At 31.3% G+C, this 20,255-nt stretch overlaps 3 protein-coding genes across 4 annotated transcripts; 2 read left to right on the forward strand and 1 right to left on the reverse strand.

Moving 5' to 3' along the window:
* The first annotated feature begins 3,738 nt into the window (after nt 1–3,738).
* On the forward strand, nt 3,739–6,377 carry LOC107619796 (uncharacterized). Its single transcript, XM_016322079.3, has 2 exons — nt 3,739–4,426; nt 4,903–6,377. Exons 1-2 carry the CDS (start codon nt 4,193–4,195, stop codon nt 6,130–6,132), a joined length of 1,464 nt encoding a protein of 487 aa, XP_016177565.3. The 5' UTR covers nt 3,739–4,192; the 3' UTR covers nt 6,133–6,377.
* Nucleotides 6,378–8,466: 2,089 nt separating this feature from the next.
* Nucleotides 8,467–11,751, reverse strand: LOC107618957 (myb family transcription factor PHL8-like). 2 transcript variants are annotated; one of them, XM_088497803.1, is made up of 5 exons: nt 10,485–11,751; nt 10,019–10,088; nt 9,492–9,941; nt 9,290–9,394; nt 8,467–8,669 (listed from the first exon to the last, which is right to left on the reverse strand). In XM_088497803.1, the coding sequence occupies exons 1-3, from the start codon at nt 10,571–10,573 to the stop codon at nt 9,738–9,740; spliced, it is 363 nt and encodes a 120-aa protein (XP_088353929.1). In that variant the 5' UTR covers nt 10,574–11,751; the 3' UTR covers nt 8,467–8,669; nt 9,290–9,394; nt 9,492–9,737. The 2 variants fall into 2 exon arrangements, with proteins under 2 accessions (XP_088353929.1, XP_088353928.1); XM_088497802.1 differs by having other exon boundaries at nt 9,492–9,947; nt 10,485–11,746.
* Nucleotides 11,752–16,437: 4,686 nt separating this feature from the next.
* Nucleotides 16,438–19,424, forward strand: LOC107619232 (GRAM domain family protein). The gene is made up of 3 exons (XM_016321486.3): nt 16,438–17,119; nt 18,009–18,283; nt 18,925–19,424. Exons 1-3 carry the CDS (start codon nt 16,801–16,803, stop codon nt 19,138–19,140), a joined length of 810 nt encoding a protein of 269 aa, XP_016176972.1. The 5' UTR covers nt 16,438–16,800; the 3' UTR covers nt 19,141–19,424.
* The last annotated feature ends 831 nt before the right edge of the window (nt 19,425–20,255 follow it).

Here is a 20,255-nt window from a genome sequence, read left to right on the forward strand (position 1 = left end):
AAATTAAAACTAAAATATTAATCTAAAAATTTAAAATTTCAGTCCTTTTAATATTTTAAAAAAATAAAATACTAAAATTTCTACAAACAGATACAAAAATTTTAATAACATTTTTATTTTAAAATATCCTTATCAACTTTTTAAATTTCCTTTCTATCCTTTTTCCCATAACCCCTTCCTACGGTCATCAACGACGTCACCGCCTCCCTCTTCTCCTCCTTCCTACAACCGCAACGCCCTCTTTTGTTCTCTCTCTCCCCTTTGATTTTAATTGGTATTACCGAAATTGATGAAATTGTAATTTCTAGTGGTTATTTCCTGTTCCCTAATTGTGCCTGTGCTGTCATATTATTGATTATTTCCTGTTCCTTAATTGTTTTTTACCCCATGAGACTAATACCTTCTTGCCTTCTCATGGACTACAATGGCTTGGAGGTTTATGAATTTGCTTTTATTTTTGGTTCAACATTTGGATATTTGATTCATTAATATGCATTGAATTTCTAGTTGTGAAAAAAGAAAAATAGAGTTTGTGCATGATTGCTAATTGGGTTGAGTTTATTGGAGATAGTTTAAAATTTTCTGATGATGATGATTTTCATAATGATAAGTAGAAGGATTAGGGTTTATTTTGTTTTTATTTTTTAATTAATAAAAATATTTAAATAATTTTATTTTAAGAACAAGGTTATATAAGTGCTTATTTGAATGCTATTATGTTTGTTTGGGCGCTATTATTTTGATAAAAAAATATATTTTTTCAATGAAAAAAGATTTTTTTTTATTTTTTAGAAAATAAAAAAAATATTTTTTGAGAAAATGTAATTTACATTTTTTAAAAGATATTTTTTTTTTAAAAAAGAAAAGATGTTTTTCATATTATAAATAAATAAAAAATGTTTTTATATTGTTATATCCAAACATAATTAATAGATTTTTTTTTATGATCAAACATAATTAATAGATAAAAAGATCTTTTTGCATGAGATACCCAAACATAAAATTACTTTTACTTTTTCATAAAATCTTTTAAAAAAAATCGAAAAAAGATCTTTTTTTTTAGAAACTCACTCAAATAAGTCCTAAATATTATTATTTTTGACTAATAATAATTTATACTAATATTTACAGACATTTTGTTCAAAAAAATATATAATTTATATTTATATTTATCAAAATTTTATACACATAAATCAAAACAAGTTACATTTACGTTTCTAGAATTTGTACATATGAATTAATAAAATTTATTTATTTAAGATAATTTAACATTTTTACTTGCCAAATGATAGCAATAAATACTAAAATTGTTTACCCCTAATAATTTTTCTTATTTTAAACTAAACTAAACAAAATACTGACATAATTTGATCATGTATATTGTACTAAATATAATATAAAAATTTAATTTAGTCTTTATTTTTTAATTTTATTCTTTTTTTCAAATCAGTTTAAGTAAAATTAATTTCTTTTTAAGAGAGCATATATAAAAAGCTATTTATTTTTATTATTAATATATGGCATTATCGTACTTTATAAATTAAACCATTTTAAACCTAACATGCAATTAAGTGCTAGCGCGACAATAAAAGATGTTTTATTTGGATAATGAGTATAAAAGTTAAGTGAATTTCTCTCTACATTTGGCAAGTAAAAAAATTTGAATAACAATAACATTTTAGCAAATCAAGAAATTATTAAGCTACACACTACTAACTATATCCTTATGTGACCCGTGAAAACAGAAACACCTTCAAAGTCAGAATCATAGTACTATATGTACATTGTGCTTCTTAGCAAAATCAAAATTAAAATTACAAAATTATTATTCTTAGGAAAATCAAATTTAATAATTATCCATAAATTAAACTCACCAATGAGTCAAATGACCATATATATATACATGCTTCCAAAAATAACCCTTCAAATTGAACTGTTTGATTCATTTAGTTAGCCACAAGTTTTGAGGACAAAATGGACCCAAGGGGTTGTTGTGAGAGAGAGATTATTATAGTATATAAAGTATAGTACTAAGTACTAACACACAAAGTATGGTCCAATTTTCTGATTTCTGAACCTATATAGTTCATTAGAAACTGCATACCATCACTGTTTCAAAGCCACTGTGCTTTATTGTCCTTTCATTTTCCACCCTTTTAGTTTCAATTCTCAAAGGGTAGTGATGAAGAGAGCGGTTCTGATAAGATAAATAACCCACAGGAAAAAGCACACACACAACAATGAAGCATATGATATTATGGGTTTAATTTTGATGCACTAAGATAGTATAAAATATTTTAGGGTAAAATACTAAAATGATTCTTTATATTTAAATGTAATTTTATTTTGGTTTTTAAGGTTTAAAATATTCTATTTGATTCTAAAAAAAATTCATTTAGCTTCAATATAATCTCACCGTGAAATCAAAGTTAAATAATTAACAGAATGTGCTATATGGCTGCAGTACAAGAATAAGGTGGATAATCTGAAAAATAAGTATAAACTTCAAAGACACACAATCAACCGTGGATGTATCAATACATTTATTTATCATTTTTCTTAGTTTTATAGAAAATATTTCATTTAAATGATAAAAAATGATAAATAAATATAGATGCATCTACGGTTGATTTTGTGCCTCTGAAGTTTGTACTTATTCTTCAGATTATCGACCATGTTCTGTCATGTAGGACATTTCGTTAATTATTTAACTTTTGACTTTACGGTAGGACTACATTGAAACTAAATAAAACTTTTTTAATTTAAATAGGATACTTTAAACTTTAAAGACCAAATCAAAATTATATCCAAATGTAGGAGACTAATTTAATACTTTATCTAATATTTTATATAATTGTACAATCATATTCATTATTTTAAACAATTATTCATACCATTTATATAAAATATAATTATTTTTATTAATATAATATTACATAATTAAATTTACATGTAAAACTGTTTTACAACGAAAGAATATCAAAATTTAATTATTATATTATATTATATTAGTGGATAAAAAACCTTATTTGTCTTGCATGCTAGCTATTACATGCATGATGCATGCACACAGCACACCCTTTCTTTTCTTTTGCATGGATAATGTAATGGTCCCCTACTACTTACTGCTTATGTAACCTTCACTTTTTTCTTCATCAATCCTTAACCCTTTTATGTGCATCCATTATTTCCTCCAACTACCAATATGTACTTTAATAACCTCCTACTAATAAAGTTATCACTCTGCCATTCTATTTTTACAATTAAAAATTGTTCTAAACAAATGTGAAATTAAGGGTTTAAATTATTACACTAACTCCCTTTGAAAATTTGAAATTTCATGACTGCATCAAATTATTAGTGAATAACCCTATTTAGTGTTCATATAGGACAAAACTGAAACAAATAAAAATATATATAAAATTATATTACTGCAGAGCTAATTTCTCATCTAATCTAATATTCAATAATAATAATAATAATTAATAGTCACAAGAGTGTGGAAATTGCAGAGCAAGGCTGCATAAAAGCAAAAGCCTATTTTTTGCTTTCATATAAATAAATAATAATAGGCTAGGCCTCTTTAATGCATCTCTGATCATATATTAAAGTCATTGTTATTATGACCTTGAGCCTTGATAACTGTGCTAAGTTTTTCTTTTTTTTTTTTTATTTCTCTAATTTGTTTTCTTCCTTTCTTATATATATATATAGTGCCCACACTTCCTTAGCTTTTCCATAAACACAATGGAGTAAAGAGGGTCAGGTTCCTTACTCAGCTTTTTGTGTTTCCTCCATTCCTCTTTTCCCATTCAGTTTTGAGCACAATTTCAGGATCTTGTTCTTTCTTACTCTCTTGATGCAACAGGAAGAAAATAAAATGTGTGCTCTTCCAAAAAAACCTTTGTAGTTTTTTGTAGGGCCCCATGCTGAGTTCTTTGTCTTCATTGTTGAGAGCTGATTAACTCATTTGTTTCATCTTCATTCTTCTCTCTGCTACTCACCTTTTGCTACAACTTACTTGAGGATTGTGTCTTTTATCCCAAAAGGAGAAAACATTTCTAATATAACTAAACCCCATCATCATCAAAACCATGTAATCATATCATAAGATGCAATTGAGTTTCATCATCTTTGCAACCATATTCTTGAGCTTGTTATAGTCCTTTCTTTTTGGTTCAGTAACATCATCATGGAGAGGTTTAAGGCTATTATAATTAGTATTAGTCTTATTCATGCAATTTTTGCTATGGTTTTGTTCTCACTTGGTGAAAGTTGCTGTGGACAAATAGTAGTAGACTATGATGTAGCTCCAATGGAGAAAAAAGAGCAAGAAGCTTTGTATTCTACCATTCAAGGCTTCGTTGGTGATTCATGGAATGGCTCAGATCTTTATCCAGATCCTTGTGGTTGGACTCCAATTCAGGTAACTGTTCCATTTGATTATACTGCAGAATAGAATAGTGTTGGTTGAAGGTTTATTAGGCCTTTTCTTATGATGAGTTTCAGAAAAGAATATTATAGCTACTCTTAATTATTCAGAATTAACAATGAAGCTTTGAACATAATCTCCTTGTTTATTTGAGATTTCGTTTATGTATTATTAAAAATTTAGATCCATGAGGTCTTAATTTTGAAAATGATTTCTGATGTGAACCTTGTCTTCATAGTAATGATTTCCCCCATTCTTTTATTCAAAAAGTTTTGTTTTTTTTTTTTTGTCATAGTAAAGTGTAAAAGATTTTATGGTACAGCAACTATTCATTTTCTGATTAAACCGTGTACTAGGAATAGGAACTTTTGGCAGTTATTTTGAAATGATAAGTTTTCTACAAACATTGCAATAACTTTTATTCTTTTTTCTTTTTATGATCTGTGTGGTGATGTTATTTTAAATTGCAGGGTGTATCTTGTGATCTGTTTGATGGATTTTGGTATGTTACTGTCTTAAACATTGGACCAATCCATGATAACTCTCTGGTTTGTGCTCCAAATTTGGAATTTAGGCCACAATTGTTTGAGTTAAGGCACCTGAAATCTCTGTCCTTCTTCAATTGCTTTCAATCACCAAACAAGCTTCCAGTTAGCATCCCGGCTGGAAGCTGGGACAAACTAGCCGAAAGCTTAGAATCGCTCGAGTTCAGATCAAACAAGGGCCTAATTGGAACCATTCCTTCAAGTTTCGGTGTCCTCAAGAACCTCGAATCGCTTGTGTTGCTAGAGAATGGCTTATCAGGTGAAATTCCAACAGAAATTGGTAGTCTCATCAAATTGAGAAGACTTGTTCTTGCTGGAAACTATTTCAATGGTAACATTCCGGATACATTTGGTGGACTTAAGGACTTATTAATCTTTGATCTAAGTCAGAATTCGCTATCCGGGGTGTTGCCTTCGACACTTGGAAGCTTAACTTCAGCATTGAAGATTGATGTTAGCCACAACAACTTGGAAGGTAATTTGCCAAATGAATTTGCTAATCTTAAGAATTTGACACTTATGGACCTTAGAAGCAACAAATTCTCTGGTGGATTAACTTTGTCTCTTGAAGAAATGTGTTCCTTGGAAGAAATGGTTTTGTCCAACAATCCCTTAGGTGGAAGCATCAATGTCCTAAAGTGGGAAAAGCTTAAGAACTTGGAAGTTTTGGAACTCTCTAACATGGGGCTAATAGGTGAAATTCCTGAGTCAATATCAGAGTTAAAGAAATTGAGATTTCTAGGCCTAAGTGATAACAACCTCACAGGAACATTGTCACCTAAGCTAGAATCTCTTCCTAGCCTCAATGCAATTTACCTAAGTGGAAACAATTTCATAGGAGAGCTTAAATTCTCCAAGGACTTCTATGGAAAATTAGGGAGGCGTTTTGGTGCATGGAACAACCCAAACCTTTGTTACCAAATTAGAGAAATGTCAAGTAGCAGTGTTCCTTATGGAGTAAAACCATGCCAACAACACCAAGAAGAGGTTAATTTGGTAGAATATAATTCAAATTCTAAGATTCTCAATGGGAATGTGAATGTGACTTCACATAACTACATATCCTCTATGGGGGTTTCTAGCCATGTTACCAATGGCTTATGGTGCAGTTTTATGGAAACAATGTTGGTGATGTGTCTATGTCTAGTTGTATAGTTAGCTCTTCCATCAAGAACAAAGATTCAACTTGTATTTCTTTTTCTTTTAATTTTTCTTTTTTAGGCTTTTTAGTTTTCTTCTAACATATGCTGATAGTGTTGTCAATTACTTAATTTATTGCCCAACAAATTAGTTATCTTCACCTGAACATTGCAGCTCAATTAATATGGTTTCTTTAATTGATATCTGTATAATATAGTAACTACTCCACATTATGAAACCACTTCAGTGTTTGTTGCCAATCTTGTACTTTGTTTCTAACATCTTGTAAGAATTATTTACATATATTATTCTAGCATCTTCTAGTACTATATTAAAGAGTAAGTTGAACTTCTAATATCACCTAGACAAGAAGAATTTTACACGAACAATGTTATGAAAATTTTTACCCCAGTTTGTAGTATTTATTTTGATCCTAAATGTCATGAAGAACTATTTTTTACATAATCCTAAATGTGGTGTGACTCTCGAATATTGATTAATAAGTATGTAAATATGTAATACCCACATATTGGATTGAAAAGTGATAAGATGAAAATCTGAATCATGATTTAAAAAAAATATATAAATACAAATTGTGAATGACAATTTAAAAAAAATTTTGTCTTCCTTGCAATTGTGAATTATTATTTTATTGTGCAAAATTTTATCCCATGCTACTCGGGTTAGAACCTAAGCTTAGTGATGCTTTCGGCTATTAGACTTTCGTCATCTAGGGTGCAGCATTCCACGCTTCGCCTAGCAGCACGAAGCTTGTATAGCTCTTCCACAATTCTATTTTCACGGTTTAAGTTGCTCTCATTTCACTCGTCGCTACTATGAGAATCGCTTTTGTTTTCTTTTTCTTTGGCTACTAAGATGTTTCAATTGGCCAGATTATCTCTTGTCTGTCGGTAAATTCAGCGACAGTTCGAAAGATTAACCTATTCGGAAGTCATAATTTCTTTGATTTTTATCTTATATAAAATTGTGAGTTATGATTTTTTTTTTCCGGTTTAATATCCCTAATATTAACGTCTTTAACTAAAATAACTTAATATTAATGTAAAACACACCTCTTTATTTTCACATTTGAAATCAAAATATGTGTGTATATTTGCAACGATGTAAGAAGTAAGAAGAGGAGAATGAAGCAAAAAGAGAGAATTTGGAATAGAGGTTTGGCAATTTCTACATTTTGATTTCCAATGCATGGCAGTTATGACTTTAATGCTTTGAAAGTGAAGTGTGAAGGGATATTATAAGAAGGGAGATTGATGGGTAGGCCACATTATAGGCTTTTGTTATTGGTATGTTGTACCTTTGTAGCTGTAATATGTAAGTATGTGTCTTTGTGTACTTTGATGTTGGTAAGTAGTAATGTTTTGTACACTGCTTTCAATGGACCTTGTGCTTATAAAGAGAGGCCTATTATTATTATTAATTTTATTATGGGAAGGTTGGGTCCATTTCATAGCTCTGGCAAATCTGGGCTCTCTTTGTTCAATGTTGGTTTGCTCAATTGTTCTAAAGTGGGTGCATTAAACAAATTATGTACAATTGTCAGCTTATGGAAGCTAGAAAGAAAAAAATTGAATTGAATTGAATGTTGTTACCTTATTACCCATCTCTTGGTCGTTGGAGTTCTGCATATTCTATTCTCCTATAAGGAAACTTTGGCTTTAATGTCACCATGTGTGTTTAGTGCACTACAACATTTTCAGGTTGAGGCAACTTTTAAAAAGTGTTGCCTAAAAGCTGACAAAAGGTTGCTTTTGATCTATGGCAACACTTTTGGACCTAAGGCAACGTTTTTGGGCGGCGTTGCATATGCAGCTGTTGCCTTAGATCAAGGCAACACTTTTTTATTTCAAAAGCGTTGCTTTTGAGAGCAACACTTGCAACACTTGGTAAGTGTTGCCTTTGGTTGAAAAACAACAACACTTCAAATGTGTGTTTGAGACTACACTTTTTCAGTGTTGTCTTTTCTCTTATATTTTGGCCACTACTACAAAATGTTGCCTATTTGCAATAAAATGCAACCCTTTTAAAACATTGCCTTTTCTTTTGGATATGCAACCTATATAAGTGTTGCCTTTTCTTTTGGATATGCAACCTATACAAGTGTTGTTTTTTCTTTTGGATATACAACCATACAAGTGTTGTCTAATATTCAAAATATGCAACTAATAGAAGGGTTGCCTTTTTGGTAAAAATAAAAGTTACTTTTGTAATAAAAATACACAAAAATAAAATTTACAATAAAATTTTTTGTTCATACATGTGTAATTATTTTATTTAATAAATAAATTTGTGCACAATAAAAAAAATTTATAAAAAAGACAAAATAACTAATAATAAAATTCTAATTAAAATAGATATTAAAAAGTTTAATTAGTATTTCAAATACATGTTTATCAATAATTTTCAACAAAATAATAAAATTCTTGTCTAACAATAATTGTCATAACAAAATAGTAATTAATATTTATCCAAAAAATATCAATTTACTTGCATATTTTATATCCATGCTTGACTTGTCCCATATGCTAAATCTGCAAATAATACACAACAAAAAAGTATATTGTTATTCATGTACCCGATATAGATAAGTATATGATTTTTTAATAATTCAGCTAAATAGTCCTTTAAAGAAATTGGTTAAAATAGTGGAAAACATAAAAAAAAAAAAAAAGAAGCTTACAGTTAGTTAACATTTTTCATTAAAACTTTCTACATTTAAATATTTAATATGTTTAATAAGTGTTCTAATAAGACTTGAAATTTAAAAAATATGCAAAAAACAGCTCTCCCAGAATTAATTAAAACAAAAGCATGCATTAAGTCTCAAAAACCAAAGCATGCATTAAATCTCAAACTATCTGCACAGAAACGAAATTGCAATCCACCAAATCAATTATTTGAACAAAACCGGCTCAGAAGTACAATGGCATGCCTAAACAACCAAGAATCAATGAGCAGGAACATCCAGAAGCTCTGTTGTGCAATGTAACCTTCATCAATCACTAATCAAAGACCAAAAGACACCATTTAACCCCAAATGACAAAATATGCAAGAAAAAAACAACTTGAAAAGCAATCCCAGCTAAAAAAGAGAAGAAATGTGAACCACTTGAAACTCAACTCCCAAATTTCTTAAGGAGGGAGGGAGTACCTTTTTCACCAGTATCACTGTCTTTACGCTTGAGAATCTTTCTCACATCTTGTCCTTTAGCAGAGAGGAAAGCTGAGTGTGGTGCTTGAAAGTTGCAAGCAAATCCTAGAAAGTTAGACCCCATAGTATTACTGGTTAAATACTTCAGCTAATTTCGCTATATTGCTCAAACAAGAAAACCAAATACAAAAACCTAGATAACCTTTTCCATGATGACGAGAAGCTGGCATCCTTGGAAGAACACAACTTTATATAATAATTCAGATCTGCTCATCTTTGATGGCTGATCAACAAAGCAGCTTGAACTCCTCTTTCTCCTAATAATAGATTCATCTTCTTGTTCCTTAGATTCTTTGAAGAGTGGCAACAATTCAAGTGAAGTAGTATTAGTAGTGTTAGTACTATTAGGCCTTTGATCCATTGAGCTTTCAGAAGATGTCAAAGAACTTTAAATTTCAAGTGAACACATGGTTCCCCTGTTCTGTTTCCTCTGCCCACAGCTCCAACTGAACCCTCCTCTTGTTTCTGTCAGTTTTGAAATCGGAGGAGATCCCGGGCTGCCATTGTTGATCATTCCTGCAAGTTCTTGTGCCTTGTGTAGTACTGATTGCAAGTACTTCCCTTGTGCTTCAATCTTAAGCTGCAAATGTCTCTGCACCTGAAAAATCATTATCCATATTGATCTTTAACATATACTTGTTATGCTTCAATTTTAATTTAGATACCTACCTCAATTTGCTCATAAAGTTTCTTCTGCACCTCCATTTGCATTTGGAGAGCCTCAGCAATTTGCATGCTTCTGTTGAACAAAACATTTGATCAATGAAATTTTTTATACCAATTACAAAAGCATTCAACTAGTTTGATCAATTTTCTAACTATTATAATTATTACTCAGTCATCTCATTCTTATTATTATTTTAGATAGTTTATAGATCTATTATTTATTCAAAAACTTGTTTTCACAAACTGTTTTGGAAATGACATTAAGTTTAATTGTAGGTATTAATAGATAAAGTCATTTAGTTGAAGAAACCAAAGTAAATAGATATTGAGAGTCAAGATCTGGAAAATTGTAGGTATTAATAAAGTTTAATTGTGAAAGTAAAAGAATTGATTGAAATAAAGGTAAAGACAAAAAAAGACAACTAAGAAGAAGAGTGCAGAACACAAGAAGCATGTGAAGATGGCTAACTTGACCACCTTCAACCATGGAAGTGGAACCCAACACCCAGGTGGCTTAAACTGAATCCCCGTGCAGTCCCTCTTTTCTCCTGTAACCATATGATTATATACACAAAAGAAATATATTCAGACACAATGGGTGTATTTATATTTTATAATCACTTCAGACATTAAAAACACTACATATATAAACTAATTATACAAAATTCAATATACTTGTACTAATTCAAGCCAGTTTATTATCACTAAGGACTTCAATCCCTTCCTTTCTGTATTCGAGTTAATATTTTTAATTCAATGCGAGGTAGTTTTTCATCCCTTAATTAATCTTTTAGAAGTGAGTTAATATTTTTAATTCAAAACTTTAATTAATAAGATACTATAATCTGTATTGGACAAGGGAAGCTACAAGAACAGAAATTACCATGGACTCGTGCAGTGTTTTTTTTAAACCTTCTCTAATGTGACAACAAGAAGCAAATTTATTAAACTTATAGGAACTTTCTGCAGACTACTCATATCTTCATCACCACACTAATTCTAAAGGCTTCCTTGGAGCAGCACATAAAATAGCCACTATTCACTTGGCAACTCTTTGGATATGAATCCAGTAGTAGGATCAGTTGTGTTGTGCAAGCCAAGGAGGCAAACTACTTTTAAATAACATTAATCTACATAATATTATTTGAAACAAGCAGCAGCACATCACATAAAGACCAAATTCGTATGAGCAGGCACAACTACCAGCCATAGGTTCAGCAAGCATTAGAGTCTCTTCTGAAGCTCCTATTAGTACATTACACATTTGGTGTTTGTATATTGGATTATACAGTGAATATGAAATGGAGCTTGTGGAGGTGAACTTATAATTCAACTGAAATGTTAAAGGGAACTAGATATATGGCATTCAAATACTAGATTCTTGGAAATAATATTCATGTGATGTGATCATGTCTAATTGTCTGATAAATTCATAACCAATCCCTGCTGCAATCATCTTCCTAGTTCAGCACATAATGCAGTGTGCATGCTTGTGTTTATATCATAATCAGTGTTTGTGATATGATTCTACACCAGAAGCTTCAACTACATATAAAAAGTCTAATTACTTGTTGAAAGCTATACTTAAATTACTTGTTGAATCACAATCCAGCAATGCAGCAAGCAACAGATCAAAACAGTAGAGTAAAATCTAATTAAGCTGATGAAGATTGCAATATTAAGAAGGAAAGAACATTTCAACAGTGTGATCAAGACCAGAATAAAAGGAGAAATTACGAAACCTTACAACCATTGATCCCGAATTGGAAAATAGTAACCGATTTTAGCGACTAACTAGATTGGATTTGTCATCGGTAGCTAAATCGGTCACTAATTTGATTAGTTGGAGGGGTCCTAGGGTGCTTCAAAGCAGCTTAAACAAGACAATGAAACTTGTCAGAAGTAAGAGATTGAATTTAGAACCATAGCCAATTAGATGTTAAAACCACTACAGAATTTAGACTGCCTCTGTGAAAACAAAAGTACTAGCTTCCATTATATCATAGGAAGCACTAAGTCAAGAACTGATTGTGTAGGTTTGATTAATACAAGAAAAACTATAGAATCTGAAAAATATAAAAAGTTCCTGATCAGACTATTTAAAAACATACTAAATTGTACATGTTTTCATTTGAAATATTTCTTAAGACATTGAATTCTTTTGATTTGAGCTATTTCTACAAGATGAGTTCCTAATTTGAAACTTCAACAATTTTTTTGTTGCATTTAAGGATTTTCTAGGTCTACAACTCTTTTCCATCTGTGTTCAACTCTAGAATTGAATTTTACTACTGAGATGAATCCAATGTTAATTTCCTAAATTGAAATTTCACCAACAATAATTGAATAACAAGCCTAAAATTTACATCATTTCATGAAGGCTTCTGCTGGTTGGCTATCTATTTCTACCACAAAAATATATCATAACAATAAAACACTGTAGTGATTTTATAGGACCAGAAATAATTAAGCAGTAATTTCTCATCAAAACCACAAATAAAATATTAGCATCGAATATTTAATTTTAGCATTATAAATAACAACCATTGTTACTTAAGATAATAAAAGATTACTAAGATTTAAAGTTTGAATCACATACTGCTGGATTGACAAAGAGCTCCTCATCTAGTGATTCAGGAAAGACCTGAGGAGGACAAATTATATAAAATTATAATTGAACAGTTGACAAGTTGGATTTTGTCACCGGATTAAATTAGAAAAAAAAAAGCTACTCACAGCTAAAAATCGATATTCCCTCTCTCTTTCTATAAATGCTGGTTTCTGAGTCCCTTGGAAAAAAGAATAATTCATTAGTGAAATTCCTGTCACAAGGCAATACAAGTTGACCTTAAAAAAGTATTCCTAACTAATAATTCAGTGCATTGCAGTTCAGAGCCAGCACCTCTGGTTTTTATTATTCTCTCCCTTTCGTTAATCACACTACTATGCATAAGTTTCACTGAATTTCAATTTAAATATAACCAGAATTACTGTAAGCAACTAGGACCTCAATTTTGAGATTGGCAGTGCCACGAGTGAAGAAGAAATTAACAACAACTGTCAAGACACGGCGGAAAAAGGAGTGTAAGTGTGCATGTCAACGGCATCACATTTTCTCTGCCTCAAAACGACATCACATTAGCATCCATAAATGCATTAAATGACAACGCAAAGAGTTGTGTAAGTGTGTGTGTGTGTGAGAGAGAGAGAGAGAGAAAGAGAGAGAGAATTGCAAAGTACCGGAGAGAAGGAAACCGAAGCCGCATATGGAGATGTAACCGTCTGGTGAGACTACGCTTCTAAATCAGACTCGCCGTTGAGCTCCTTCACGCTCTGGCATCGGAGATTCAACGACGAAATCATCAATTGAAAGAACACGCACCACAAACCGCGAGTAGAGAGGGAATGATTCAGTGCGAGTAGAGAAGGAACCGCAAATAGCATCGATTTAGGGAAATTCAAAAGATGATGAAAGGGTTGGGGTTAGGGTTCCTCATAGAATTTTGTTTCTAATTGATAATGTTATAAACACAAAAATGATGAATGAATGAAAGATGATGTATTCACTGTCTTAATTATTTGCTTTTTTATTTTCTTTTTTTTTTTAATTAATAAGGAGGGAAAGAGTAATTTTTATTGCTATATTTGGAGGGAAGGTTAAAATTTAAGTGAAAAATATATTTACATGTTTTAGACAACACTTATGATGGGAAGTTTATGAAAGATTTTAAAGCAACTTCTATAAAGTGTAATATATGAATGTTATAAGTGTTGCAAGTGTAATTTGTTAAAGTAACGTTTTTTACCTGTTCTCTAATTGATGAAAGACAACGCCTATAACGTGTTGATTACAAAAATGTTGCCATAACATTATTTCATTGCAACAAACATTAAACGTTGCTTTTGATAAGTTTAGACAATACTTTTTAAGTGTTATTTATCATATATGTTGCAATAACTTAAAAATGTTGTAGTGGTGGTGGAGATTATAGGATTGGATAATTGGGTGGTTGTTGATTTAATTAATCACAATTATAAGCTGGATCAATAAAATTGCTTTAAATTCGGTTTTGATTTAAACTAGTTCAATCTTTTACATACCAACAAGGGTATTGGGGTAGTGTAAGAGGCATGCTACAACACCATAAAGAGAAGGGCAAAGAGAAGTTGGATTGTACTTTTTGAGAGAAACTAGTTGAAAGAGGAATAGATAAGTAAAATTTCTGGAGGAAAAAATGGTGAATTTTATAAACAATTTAAAATTATAGTAATTTATTTCAATCCAAGATATAATAAAGACAATGACAATATTTTCAAAATCCAATATATACTTTATTATTTAATTTTAAAATTCAGAATGTTACAAATAATAATTATACTCAAATCATCACTCCCACAATTAACCCGGCCAATAACAATCAAATTCGTTAAAAATTGGACGGTTTAATGCAAACCAGTGCGGGTCGGACGCATGACCCCGTGTGTCCCCACGGTACACCAGCGAAACACTAAATCGCAGTAAGAGATGTCATGTGAATTAATTTACAAACCTTAAACTTTATCTAAGGCTATACCTCACTTTACCACTAAGTTAGAAGTGCTCCTTACCATATTATAGGCTAATAATAATATCAGATGTTCAAATTCATATGAATAATGCTTCAGCCTTACACTAATTCATGCATGTATATGGGATTTTGTTAAAATAAATTAACTTCATATAATTCAACTTTTATATGTTTATTTCTATTTCAAAATTTTGATTGTCTCTTATTTCTCATCAATAATTTATTTTCACTTCAATTTTTTTATTTTTCTTGTTATTTTTATTCTTTCTTTAGAAAATTACTTCTAACTTTATCTATAGGTAACTTTCTTTTAATTTTTTTCAGATTTGATTAGACCATTAAATTAAAAGCTAATATATATATATATATATACACATTAAAGCAATAAAACTTATATATAATTTATTTAAATTTAAATAATATAAAATATTAAACACCAAAAATAATGTAAAATATTTTTTTAATAAATATTATATTATAATTTTAAAATTTATTTAATTATTACCAAATCTAACAGTTTGACCATTAATCTATCGATTAAACTATTAATCCAGTAACTTAATTTAGTTTAATACTTTGACCGAATCAACTACCAATTCAATTTTGATAATTATGCATCTTAGTTTGGTTAAGTTGTGAGATACATATTCGAAAACGATTTCTTTTTCCTTTTTATTTAAAATAAGTGAATTTTATTTTTCAGCTTAATGGTATTCCGTATTCGATATAATATATAATATTAATGAATATTAAATAAACAAAATACTATTTTATAATTGTTAAAATATAAATAGAGTATCTAAATATTTATTGGTATGAAATAATCAGCTAACCAAAATTAAATCACAATATTAATATTAGAATAACATCGAAGTTACATAGAAGGAGTTTTTTTTCTTTTAGATTTTTTAATGTATTTTTAATTCAACAATTTAAAAACTACTCCGTTATGGATTTAAGTTTTATTTAAAAATTTATCATTAATTAATAAATTTCTTTATGCACAAATCAGTATTCCAACACACTAACTGATGAACTAAACAATGGACCAACCTAAATTGATTAGATTCCAATCCGAAGATCAGAGGATGCAGCTACTGTGGGTACAAGCGATCGGGCACGATGGAAGCTTGTTGTTCCGATGGGATTGGCGATTTGCTCGGAAGTGCTATCGCTGAAAATGAGCGCGTTATTGCCCTTCGCGTTCCAGTGGAACAGAAATACGTGCTCGCGGACGAGTGCGCGTTACACAATCTCAGCGCAGACGAGATCTATTTTGGGCCTGGGCCTCGACTCAATTTCAAGCCCCTAATGAAGGCTGTTGTTGACTACTACGGTCAACCAAGTGCTGCTGACGTGGATGCTTTGGGCTGAGATCCTTTCCCTGGCCCCGGGAACTCAAGTTGGTTTTGGGCCTCGGAAACGCTCGGGCCACCATCACCGTTCCTTTGATCAGCTATGAAGAGCAGGAAAGGGAGATCACCATATCCTTCGAATTTGAAAGGCTGCGGCTGCGGCTGTCGCGGAGGCTTAGCTCAACTGGTTAAACCATGTGCCTCTTAATATGCTGCTTCCCGTTCAAATTTTGGTGAATACACTAAGTGTTGAATATGAACCCCTAAATATTGTGTGAGTGAGTGTGTAGTGTGAATGTGTGTTGTGATACCTAAAATTGGATTGTCCAATCTACTTGACCCAAAAAAAAAAAAAGCTGCGGCGGTCGTTGAGGATTCACTAGTGAGGGGTCACTCTGATTTCGTTCTTGTTAAAGAAGAAGAAAACGGTCAAAATAAAATAGTGTCGGACCAGAGAAAGACTCCCCAGCAACTTTGGACTCCCGCGACAGTGACGATGCGACTGGTACTTGCCACTTGTTGTCGTGTGCGTGAGAGCGAGGAGAAAATGGAGGATGACAAACTAGATATGTTCATTTCCGTGGGTCCAGCTAATTAGTTCTGTGGACAAAAATTCAGCTGCCAAGTGTTGAATAAAGAATTAAGCATAATAAATTAATAATATTAACCATGTCACCTTATACGCGATTAAGCAACCTTTAACGGATCCACAGCATTACCTTCTCGAATACTCTTTAAGCGAAGCGCGTAATAAAATAATAATAATAATAATAATAATAATAATAATATAAATATGAGATTTTCTTCCTCTCCTCTGTAAACGTTCCTTATAGTTTCTTCTACTCTGCCTTTTCTTCTCAACATGAGCACCGCCAACAACAACCACCAAAACGATCAATCTGCAGCATCGTCTTCATCATCTCCATCTGTACCGAAGTGGGAGACGCACATAATGGGGAAGCCAGCAGTGCCAAGTAGCCACCCAGACAACAAGAAAGCAGCAGTGGAGGGTGCACCAAGTGAAGAGCCTGGAGTTCAGTATTACCATCAGCAGCATCCATATGTTCAACATAGCCCCCTTGACAAGCCTCCAAGTACCAGCCCCATGGAATCCATCCTCAACATGTTCGATTCTTGGAGTAAGAAGGCTGAACTTGCTGCCAACAACATCTGGCACAACCGTTAGTTTCTTCTTTCCTTCTCTCTTTTATTTTTCTTTCTTTTTTCTCAAATTGATGTGCTAGTTATGAAAAATGAAATTAATTAGTATTTGGGAGAACAAAATTTGTACTTTTGTAAATTTCTCTGTTAAAGAATTAAGTTATTACTTGTGTCTTTAGTAGTCAACACAGATTGGATTTACTTAAATTTTTTTATGCTTTTACTTAATATTTTATATGCATTGATCATCGTATAATTTATGTTAATAAAATGCCAATATAAACAATAACCAATAAAATAAAAACACACTATATTTTTAAATTATTTATCTAAATTTTAATATTAAAATAACTATTCACACGAATAGTGAAATGAATATTTAATATATCTACTATTCATATTATTTAATATTTTTATTTTTTATTTATATTTAAATTATTTAATATTTTTATTGTCTATTTATATTTTTTTTTAATTATCAATTTTTTTTTAATTATCAACTTTTGAGAAAAAGTGCATATCATTTGGTTACCGTGATTAAACACTAGTCAATCATGATATTATTTAATATTTTCACTGTCTACCTATATTTTTTTTTGAGAAAGTATGAGGAGCCAATGGAATATTTATACAATGTGGACAATGGAAGTTTAGAGAGTATTAGAGATATAATCATTAATGTTACCTTTTTCTATTGTCTCCCTAGCGGGATCTTTTTTTTTAATTATCAACTTCTGAGGAAAAGTGCATATCACTTGGTTACCGTGATTAAACACTAGTCAATCATATCATGAGTATCAAATATCATTCCAATCGACTATAATTGTTATTCTGTAATTATAATATTTTATCATTTTTTTTTTGTTCGGACGCTAAAAATTTAGAGGATCTATTTTCGATATTTTGCAGTCAGAACAAGTCCATCAGTATCCTCGGCTGCACTGGGGAAGATGAACCTGACGGTGAAAGCAATATCGGAAGGTGGATTTGAGTCACTGTACAAGCAGACGTTCACAACATATCCAAATGAGAAGCTTAAGAAAACCTTTGCTTGTTACCTCTCAACATCAACAGGCCCTGTTGCTGGAACACTTTACCTCTCAGATGTTCATGTCGCCTTTTGCAGCGATCGCCCTTTGTCTTTCACTGCACCCTCTGGCCAGCAAACTTGGAGCTACTACAAGGTGGCAATCTCTATTTTTCTTTCTTAAATCTATAATTGCAATAATAACACCAGAAAGAATTGTTCAAAAGGAAATGAAAACACCGCAGTTTTTATATGAAAAGCAATAATGCAAGGTAAAAAGTCATGAAATTCTTTATGTGAAATTGATAGTTGAAAATTACTAGATAATTTGACACGTTTGACTAAATTGTTATATAATGATTATTAACTATCAATTTCATGTAAAGATAACTGCACGTAAGTTTTCACCATAGTGCGGCAACAATTATAGTAGATTAGTTGCAACCTACCATCTAAATAGGTGTACAATTGAAACATCTATTGAATCTAAAGGGTGAAGAAGATAGAAAAAGGGTTAACTTATGGGGGATCACATTGTACTGTAAGTCTGTAATAGATTAAATTGAGTGCACAAAAATACAACACCTATACAAATATTATTTTGTTTTAAATAAGTGTGCAGTTTGATTAGTATAAATGAAAAGCATTATTGTATGAACTTGTATATCATTGTATGTTTAGATTTTGTTATGGCATCCATTTCAGCTCTTAAAAACTGTTTTTAACCTTTAGATGATACTCAGTGTTCAAATTTTCAAATGTTCAAACATCGTCACTTAGGATGTTACTTTGTAACAGGTAATGGTGCCTTTGGGGAAGATTGGAGCAGCGAACCCAGTGATCATGAGGGAGAACCCATCAGAGAAGTACATTCAGATTGTTACTGTGGATGGACATGATTTTTGGTTCATGGGTTTTGTTAATTTTGACAAGGCAAATAAGCATCTTTCAGAAGCTTTGTCAAATTTTACTGTGCCAGGAATAGCGGTTCCACCCACCAGTTCCAGTTCCTGAGCACCGATTTCCATTTCATCGCTGCATGAAATCTGTTTTCCCTGTGCGAGTTGTGTTCATTAATGTATTTTCTTGCAGCTATTAATGTTGGATTTATATATACTAGATGAATTGTTTCCAGACCCAGACCAAAGCGAGATTTAAGGCCAACTTTTAATTTGTGGATGCTAGGTTTTTCTGTTTATGTTTTAGAAGATCTATTATGTTGGTCATATGGATCTACCTTGTGTATCTAGTTATTTATTGGTCAATGATAAATTATTAAATAAAATTTTAATCTCTCATAGCTCGGTTTATTTGATTGGGAAGTACCGTAGAAAACAAAAATAAATTAATTTGGATTAATTAAATAGCTATTTTTATTTAAACAAATATTAGGAGTTATGTGTGTATCATGCAATAACTCATTAATTAATTAATTATGACTTTTTTATACAAAATTTAGATTTATGCAAATTAATCTTTGATTTACTAGATTAGAGAATATAGCAGAAATAAAAAAAAGTCTGTCAAATTATCACTTGAGTGGATTTGTTGGACATCAATTGTCACTTGATTTTGAAGATCATGAGTGAAGAAGAATTTGGGAGAAATATGTTTTGTTCTGTCACTTTTGATGTATCCACCCTTAAGTTGAGCAATGCATGCTGTATTATCTTTAAACAGGATAGTTGGAGCTATCTTATGGTTAATCAGTCCACATGATGATAGAATATATTAGATCAAACTTCTGAGCCAAAAACACTCGTGACTTGCTTCATGTATCGCTAGTATTTCAGTATGATTAGAGGAGGTTGCTGCTATCGTCTGTTTCGTGGACTTCCATGATATGGCTGTACCACCATATGTGAACAGGTATCCTGTTTGAGATATCCTTTTGTGCGGATCAGACAAGTATCCAGCATCAGCATAGCCAACTAATTGTTACTTGGATCCATATGGGTAGAACAGTCCCATATCAACCGTTTCATGAAGATATCGAAAGATTTGTTTGATTCCATTCTAATGTCTTCTGGTTGGAGAGGAACTATACCTTGCTAGTAAATTCACAGCAAATGATATACCAGGTCGTGTATTATTGGCAAGATACATTAGCGCTCCAATGGCACTAAAAT

Source organism: Arachis ipaensis, chromosome B9 (assembly GCF_059453495.1).
Source record: "Arachis ipaensis isolate K30076 ecotype BB chromosome B9, ASM5945349v1, whole genome shotgun sequence".
Classification (NCBI taxonomy): Eukaryota; Viridiplantae; Streptophyta; class Magnoliopsida; order Fabales; family Fabaceae; genus Arachis; species Arachis ipaensis.